Source organism: Lolium rigidum, unplaced genomic scaffold, assembly GCF_022539505.1.
Source record: "Lolium rigidum isolate FL_2022 unplaced genomic scaffold, APGP_CSIRO_Lrig_0.1 contig_13061_1, whole genome shotgun sequence".
NCBI lineage: Eukaryota > Viridiplantae > Streptophyta > Magnoliopsida > Poales > Poaceae > Lolium > Lolium rigidum.
In genome coordinates, this window is record NW_025899833.1 from 39,625 (window position 1) to 48,670 (window position 9,046).

Below are 9,046 nucleotides of genomic sequence, written 5' to 3' on the forward strand. Positions count from 1 at the left end.
GCCCTTTGAGGGATCATGGGCAGCCTTCATCTATCACTATCAGGTCTAGTTCATCTCCAACATCACGTATAGCAGTCCAGAAATTGTGGATGCAGAACAACAGCTGCCGGACCTCGCTGTTGGAGCCGGTCTTGACGCCGAGGCTGCTGAGCCTGGGAACTCGCCCAGCTGCGGAAGAACCTGTCCTGGCTCTGCGGGAACGCCGCCACTGCGGGTCAGCGGAAGCTGGGGCGCTGTGAACTGATCCAGTAGGAGATGAGCGGGATCTGAGGTGCGGTGCAAGCACCCGGGAGCTGATGCGACGGCAGATGCTATGTGGCCGCCGGCGTGACATGAGGCGAGATGATGCGGCGACGGTTGGTTCTGATCCGGTGCGGGGCACGACCTGATGTGACAGTTGTACGGCGTCGGTCGACATGCTCTGGACGGCAGGAAGGTCGCCAGCGATCAACGCTGTTTTCCTGGACTCATGGCGCCAAGGGGATGAGCAGAGCAACAGGCCGGTCGTTTTCGTACTGACTAAATCAGTCCTGAGGCTCTACTGAGTGGCTTGGGACCATCTTCCTGCGTGGGGCCATGTACGTACCATACGGTAATAATTATTCAATTTACTGAAAGAAATACCTGTCATCATACTGGTCCCACTCATGACGTGGACCAATAGACTTTGGAGTTCCCACAGGAGCAAATGTCTCCAGGTTCTGAAACTCCACTCTCGACGTCCTTCGCTACCGTCTGATATCGTTACCACCAACCATCCTTCATCGACCCACTGGCCTAAATATATATGCACCCTCTTGCACCCGCGTCTCGCGACCGTGTGCAACTTGGACAGTAGCACTGATCACACCGCCGTAAGCAAAGGCATCATCCCAAGAAACAACAATAGTCAGTTAGTCACGAGCCCTCTTGAATTAGGATCCACACTCACCAAAGTTATTTTCTCCACCCTCTAGGTATCAAATCTGGTAGTTTGGCATCACTGACCAACCATCAACCACCATAATATTGAGCCGTGCCTCTTACAACTTACAAGACGTTAAAAATCAACTATCGTACACTGCGTTGACCAAACACAGACGTACCATCATCCCACCGAGACCGAGATCAAAACCATGATGAGAATTGTTTGACATTTCACATTACTCTTTGACAGTAGTGATTCTAACAGTTCTAAATGTTCAATCTATCTATCTATCTATCTATTAAAGTGATAGAATCTTCTCCACCCTCGGTAACGTTTAGACGTGATTTATTGGTCCCCGTCTTGACTCTTGGAACGAACTGCTTCAACGATTAGATTCAATACAGTTATCTACGGGGTCTGATTAATTTCGTTGGAGTCTTACCAAGAATGGTGTTTTCTCGGTAGCCTCAATATATAAAGCACTTTGCATTCCTACCCAACCAATTTTAAATAATAAGTCCATCTGAAAGATGAAGATACCATTAAAAACGAAGGTCTTCGCATGGTATCTTCGTCGAGATGTGATTCTTACTAAAGATAACCTTGCAAAACGAAACTGGCGGGTAGTAAGAAATGTGTGTTCTGTCACGAAGATGAGACAATAAAACACCTTTTCTTTAACTGTCGGGTTGCTAGATCTATATGGTCAATCATTCAGATAGATTCTACCCTAAATCCACTCCGTAGTATAACCAATATATTTGGTAATTGGTTAAATGAGATGGATTCAAGGTATGAAACGATTATCCGAGTGGGAGCGATTGCAGTTGTATGGTCGCTTTGGCTGTGTAGAAACGATATGGTTTTTAATGACAGAAATTCCTCTATCATGCAGGTTATCTACAGATGTACAGCTATGCTCCATTCCTGGTCACCACTTCAACGCTCCGAGGATCGAGACCTATTTATGGAGGTGTCTACACGTTTGGAGAATACGACCAAGGACTTTATTACCCAACATGGGTGGCAGCATAGCCGCATGATAGAAGCCAATGGAGTTGTTGACTAGTTGGTTTTTTTCCTTTATCCTTTATGTACTTGCTTCACTTGGATACTGGATTAATAAACGGCTGTGTGCATCTTAGCTATGCTGCAGAGGCTGGGTGTAATGCTTGATACTTCGAGTAATAAAACGCCTTTTATATCGGAAAAAAAATCTATCAATGAGAAAAAATTCTAAAAATTCTAATGGACAATCCCCAGAAAAAATAAGTTTGGTCGATAGTATGTCTTGAAGGAGCTACGCACGTACATGGAAGGGCAAACACATGCCAGCGTACATAGGCAAATGCAACTGAGTATACGAAATATATGGACACACCTCGGCTAAGGCAATGATAACATGAACCCTAAGATCTTTGAGCTCGCTTAGTCTAGAGAGACATCTCTCGCTAGACATGCAGAAGATTCTTGGAGCTATATTTGGGGCAGTTCTGAATTCTCCTCACAGAATGCCCACAAAATGATGATTGGTTACCAACCTGCTTAACCTCACTTCATAATTTTTTGTTCTGGTTATGACTTCATGACATCCTAAATACCAGAAATCTGCTAGGCAGAAAAAAAGTTCCAGCTTCGGACCTATGCTTGTGCAATGCTAAACTGTCAGCAGAAAGAAACTCTGGTTCACATCTTTTTGTCATACCCTTCTGCTGGCAAACCTAAGTTTTGTTTTCTTCTTCTCAGTACTTTTCAGGTTACATGTAAATATCTTGTACTATATCATTAATAAATAAAAATGCAGCTGGGAGCTCTCCCACTGTTTACCTTCCAAAGAAGGAAGTGCATACTCATAATTTTGCACTGGATTAAGTGTTCCCATTTTAAAAATATGAGTAAATGATCTATGGCTGAAGATACAAAAAAGTTGATTTCCAATCATAACAAAATCTTCTTTTGTTAAACAAAGAATAAGGAGATAAAATAGCTTAAAAAACAATAGTCTTAGTTACTAGAACCATCAGCATCCTGTTTCAGCTCGGTGGAAACCCAATTCTTTTCCTCGGGATCTCTCGAATGAAATTAGGGAACGAAGTAAGTAGATAAAGCCACATAAAAGCTATCGCCGAATTCATAGACGAAACTTTAATTCATAATATTGTTGTAATGCAATATAAAAAGACAAATTATACACCATTGATGTTATGGAAGGTTCATCTTCCGCTCACAAACCACCCTCACTTTCATAGACAACCAAGGCTCTGGTCTCCTCTTTGATAAATATCATGCAACTTGCTCAATATCTCAGAGAATTTGTACTAACAGATTCAACAGATATTCATTCTGGCAGCATGCCATCTCTTTCCTGCAAATGATGGGTACTGTCTTACTGGCACTCATATTTGAACATCTAATTGAGGGGTTCTTTCAAAATCGGAGTATCTTTGCCACCAAAAATAGATACATCTGAGCCTGCTTCCACTTAACAGACAGAAATACTCGAACTTGGAGCACCTGACAATGGATAATGTGGGTCTTCAAACTACGACCTGCAATTGTCGACCATAAGTTTGCCATGGAAGACCTGTATTGGCTGATTTTCATTCTGGCAGCATGTCATCTCTTTCGTGCAATGCTGGGTACTGTCTTACTAGCACTCGTATTTGAACATCCTTCCAAAATCAGAGTATCTATGCCGACAAAAATAAATACATCTGAACATGCTTCCACTTAACACACAGAAATACTCAAACCTGGAGCACTTGACAATGGATAATGTGGGTCTTCAAACTACGACCTGCAATTGTCGACCACAAGTTCGCCATGAAAGACCTGTATTGGCCCTTCCGAGCAAAAATTTCCCACATGCGGGCACTGTCAATCTCAATAACTGTTGTTGGGTCAGAGACATCGACAAGGGTGATGCTCATGTTATTACGGACAATGCAGAGCTTTCCATTCAGTGAGATCAAAGCCACAGCTTCAAAAGCTCGTGAGCTGCGCAGATGGCGCCTACTGTCCATGAATCTCGTCCACAATCCTGTGTCCGCATCATAAACTCTTAGCTTGCAGCCATCCCGACAATCCGCTGAATAAAGACGGCCATTAAGAGAAATGCTTGGATTCCGCCAACCTGCAACCATTTCATTACCAATGGTTGACCACATGTTGGTTGTTGGCAGATAGACCTCGCTCACAACCTGGCGATGGGAATCAAGCCCTTTTAGAAACCACTTTCCATCATGTACAACTCCAATGAAAGGCACCATCCCTGTGCTCATTTCAGTAATGCAAGACCATCTATTCCTGTTAGGATTGTAAACCTCAGCAGATCTTAAAGTTCTTTGTATCCCTTCACACTCCCCGCCAGCAACATAGAGGCAGTTGTTTATGACACAAGAGCCAAAGAAGTGGCGCTTCCGTAGCATATCTGGAGCTCGGTGCCATTTGTTTGTCCGAGTATTGTAAAACACGACGCGCCTCATAGATCCTCGTACTGGGTCTTTGCCACCAAATAAGTACAAATAGCAGCCACTGAGAACAGCACAACCAAAGCCCACGGCTTCTGAATACTCTGGTGGAACAGGAGGAAGTGGCTTCCAGAGCCGTTGCACCGGATCAAAGGCATGCCATGATATCTTATGATCACAATCCCTTCTGAAAACATAAACCCATTCTTCTGCCATACCAAATTTCTTGCGCAGTGAGTAATAATAATTCCCGGACAAAAGTCGGCTCAACCGTCTACTGACTAGACGAAGATTAGGGTGCTCGGATCGAGGAACTCGCATGAGACATGAAATAGCCAGGTCATCAGGAAGACCAGGAAGAAGTGGCGCCTGAGTTCGGGACCTCTCCTTGCGTGAGCTCCTTGACTTGCGCTTGTTCAGTTTGACGTCAGGTTGCATGCACAGCCTAGCACCAGGGACAAACTTTCTAGCATTGACAACAGTTTTAAGGCCTCCATCTACCCTGCAGTAGCAGGACACAGACTCTGCCTGCAAACACATTGACCAATCATATAAGATGCTTTCATTTATCTGGATGTAGATAACAGAAGTATGGAACAAAACCAAGTTGTGTGTTACCATTTATCAAACAAAACTTTCCCACCGACTAGCAAAATATCGTAGACATAAAACTTGGGTACTGGAAGAGTAACCATGTTCGAACAAACCATTGATTTTTTTTATCATATAAAGTACAGGGAGATAATCCAGACGGTAAAATGTGTGATTAACTCATGGATATTAGATCAAGTTACTGTGGCTCGTCTTAGAGCATCTCCACTCGTCTCCCCACAGAGTCCCCCACGGCCACTTTTTTTCATCCGGACGGCGAAAAACGGCCCAGTCAGGCCCCTGGTTCCTCGTTTTGGTCCGGATTTGAGCCTATTTTCGTCCGGACTCCCCATGCCATCCTCGGTTTCCCGGGGGTATCCCGGGGACTCCGGATGAAGCTAAACCAACCGTCCACGCCCACGTGTCTCCTCTTTCGTCCGGATTCCCCGAGCCATCCTCTTTTTCCCCGAGAAACGCCGCTTGGGGAGCACACGACTGGGAAACTACTCCTCCCCACGCCAAATCTTCCTCCAATCCGGACGAAAATTTCGCCGGATTTGGGCGTGGGGAGCGCCAACGAGTGGGGATGCTCTTAGAAGTTAGAATCCAGGATTATTCTTGTTCCACTGAATTCCACATGCGAAAAGAAAAAAGAAAAAAAAAACAACTACGAATATAAACATGGTAGAAAAAGGAATTAGTACTTGAACTAAATTATACATGAGCGCAGCTACAGTTCAAACTTGACTATCAAGTTAGAACAGATTGGTCATGGGCTTGGTTCATACACTCATTAAGCTCCTTAAGCAAGGTATATAAATGCATCAAACGATCATATTTCGTGTGAAGAAGGACATGCAGAAAAGAGATGGAATTATCAAAAATGAGTAATGCTCATAGCAAGTTTACATATAGTAGTGTTTCTAAGTAAGAAGTAGCACTTCCACAATATCTTAGATTAAAGCAACACAAACACATCACTAAAATGATTTCATGAAAACAAAGGATCAATCGCCTCCATGACTTACCTGGAACCCCAAATCCAGAAATGACCCAAAGGATCCAGATCCAAGCTAAAACAACAACAGTGAATATAATTTTAACCGCGCACTTTGAAGATCATAACTTTCAACCAAAATTTCCTTAGTCAACTGCAAGATCATAAGTTTGAACTACAAGCCCCGGCTCCAGGGTAATAACCCTAGCTCAATTACCTATGATATTCTCATAAAATGCTGTTCCTAAGCAAGGAAGTAACACTTACGCATTGTCTTTAAGGTTAAAGCAACACTAAAGTGTGACCCAAATGATTTCACCAAACCAGAAAACAAAAAGGATACCAGCCTCCTCCGTGGTTAACTTGAAATCAAACCCCATAAAAATACCTTAAGGACCCAGATTCAAACTCAAATCATAAAATGACCACAGAATATATCCTAGATCCAAGATTATAACTCGAGGCTAAACAAGGATCAGGCCTCACCATTTGAGCATACAAGTTCCGCAGGCAAGAGGGTTTGATTTATCTCTGTGTGTTGAATCCATCTCAAGATTAAGAAAAATCTCCGCTAAATAAACGTTTGTACCTCAACGAGTGGAGGAACTCTCACACTATCTCTCTCTCTAAGAAATCCCAAGATATATACAGGAGAATGACTTGATATCAAACTTGTTTTTAGTAACCCACAGCCAAGCGCGCACATGGTTTAGTCTAAGAGTGGTGGTCCTTTTAAGGGAGAAAAGAGCGGGCCTTGAATATCATACAATCGATTGCTTTTATTGGAAATAATAAGCTATTAATTTGGTGATCTCGCTACACTTAATGAACGAATACAGCTCCGGGAAATAAATTAAACAATTATAAGTTCCTACACTATTTTTGCACCCGACAAACGTCACCAGCATAAGCACAGCTGGCATTATGAAATTTCTAATGACACCGGCCCGTCCTGAATTACTCTCGTGGTTACATCGTTTATCTGGTTCGAATACTATGTATGCTTAGCATTTACTAAGGTCATCATTTAACCATTACCAACTCTGCTACTGTTCATACTTTATCAGCACTCTGCAGTATTTTTATTACAAAAAGAAAAACGCTCACGATCAACACAATTCAGACGCTCAGCATCGTCATTATTAGTAAGTCTGCCACTTAATCATGTCGAAAAATTATCTGAGATGGTAATCGGATATTCCTCATCCAGTGATCCTACAGTGGCACTCTGTGTTGCATATGCCCAAAACGACCCATGCTATTTTCAAAATAAGAAAGCTGATACAGGGACAAAATCTTATATAATTTTGATACGGTATACTAGTATAATATGTAATTCAATCTATCTTCTATAAATGTCTGTGCCAAACTGAAACAATAATAGCTGGAAACATGGAAAAATGAATCTAAAATGATCGCCATCCATAAGCAGTGTGGTAAGGAAAACAGCATTCAAAAGGGGATTTAGAATCTGAAATCTACCAACTTCTCCAGTCTACACTATAACCTAGGGCTCAAATGGAAATTGTACTCTCGGTTTGGCATTATAACTACCTTGGTTGTGATTAGCTAGTTCAAACAACAACAAGAACAAAAACAAAGGACAGAGAATGGGAGCGCCCGGGCGGAACATACCTTGCTGGGAATGGGAGTTGTCATGGGGGCGATGCCTGAGAGCGGGCGGCCGAGCCCCTACCGGCGGGCGAACTTCTCTGTCCGGGAGCGCGAGCCCGTTGTCGACCACGGCAGCGGCGCCCGGTCGAGCGGCGAGAGCCTGAGCGCCTCGTCGGGTCGTCTTCCTGCCGGCGGGAATCGAGAGGGCCGGGAAGGACGAGGCGCGGAACCGGCGAGGGGGAGCTTTGGAGCGCCGCGCCGGCCACCAGATCCGACGGCTGCGGCGTTGGACGGGAGGATTGGGCGGCGGCCCGTGCGAACCCTAGGCGGCGGCGTCCTCCCGCTTTGTTCCTCTTCTCTGCGAGTGTGCGACCTCCTGCTCGCTGTAGTTACTTTGTCGTCCACTCTCTTCAATGCAAGCTTTAGAATAATTTTTATTTACTTCGCAAATTTATCAGTGAAAAGAAAACTGTAAGTAAGGTTCTTGCAATGATGGCAACCAAGCAATACATGGATACTCTGCAAGTGTGAACTGAATTTCAAACAAGTTGGTAAAATATACACCTCTTATAAGTATTTCTAGGTAATAAATGTTAATTATTTTCAAAATTAATTTAATGTTATTTTCTTCGATAACAATATGCCTACGTCAAGGACGCGATTGGTGGCCCACATGCATTTGGGAAGAGAAAAAATGACTAATTGGATGGTTGAGCTCCCTCCCCATTGTGTTGTGGACAGAGCGCGGGTCAAAGCACGCTACGGACATGCCTAAGAGCATCTCCAGTCGCGTCCCCAAACCGTCCCCCAAACCGCGCCGGATCGAGCGTTTGGGGGACGTGTTTTGTTCGTGCCGCGTTTGGGGGACGTCGCTCCCCAGCCGCGTCCCACAAACGCCACCCCCAATCAGAAGATCAAATAGATGCATTCAAAAGAGATCGTTCCCGCCAATTCGCCGCGATGAGAGTAGCGACGATCGATCAAAGTACTGGGCGCGCGATCATATTACAGACCGGTGGTGCATGCAAGTTAGAAGAAGGGGAAGGGGTTGGGCGACGGTGTCGTATCCTGAGTCGACGCAGGCCCGTCGAGCACGATGACCTCGTCGCGATCTGCCTGTTGCTGTGCATGGTGCGTCTGCTCCGTCGCCGACGCAGAGGCCGACGCAGGTGTAGCAGTAGAAGACGCGTCAGCCTGCTCTTGCTGCGCTGCCGCTGCCGCCGATGCCGCTGCCAGGGCCGCAGCGTCCCATTGCCCGGCGGCTTCTTGGCCGCTTTCTTCGCCATCTTTTTGGGGGCTGTCGGCGGCGCCATGTGGAGAGGGTAGCGCCGGCGGGTGGACGGCGGGTGGACGGCGAGAGGGAGAAACAAATCGGTGAGATAGGAGAAATGAATCGGCGGCGGGATATGTTTTGGGAGGCCTGAAATGCGCGGCGGTATAGGCGCGATTTGGCGGGAGCGGCGGGAT

At 45.1% G+C, this 9,046-nt stretch overlaps 1 protein-coding gene across 1 annotated transcript; it reads right to left on the reverse strand.

Moving 5' to 3' along the window:
- Positions 1-3,006: 3,006 nt before the first annotated feature.
- Positions 3,007-7,722, reverse strand: LOC124680337 (F-box/kelch-repeat protein At1g55270-like). The gene is made up of 2 exons (XM_047215408.1): positions 7,601-7,722; positions 3,007-4,905 (listed from the first exon to the last, which is right to left on the reverse strand). Exons 1-2 carry the CDS (start codon positions 7,622-7,624, stop codon positions 3,655-3,657), a joined length of 1,275 nt encoding a protein of 424 aa, XP_047071364.1. The 5' UTR covers positions 7,625-7,722; the 3' UTR covers positions 3,007-3,654.
- Between the last annotated feature and the right edge of the window lie 1,324 nt (positions 7,723-9,046).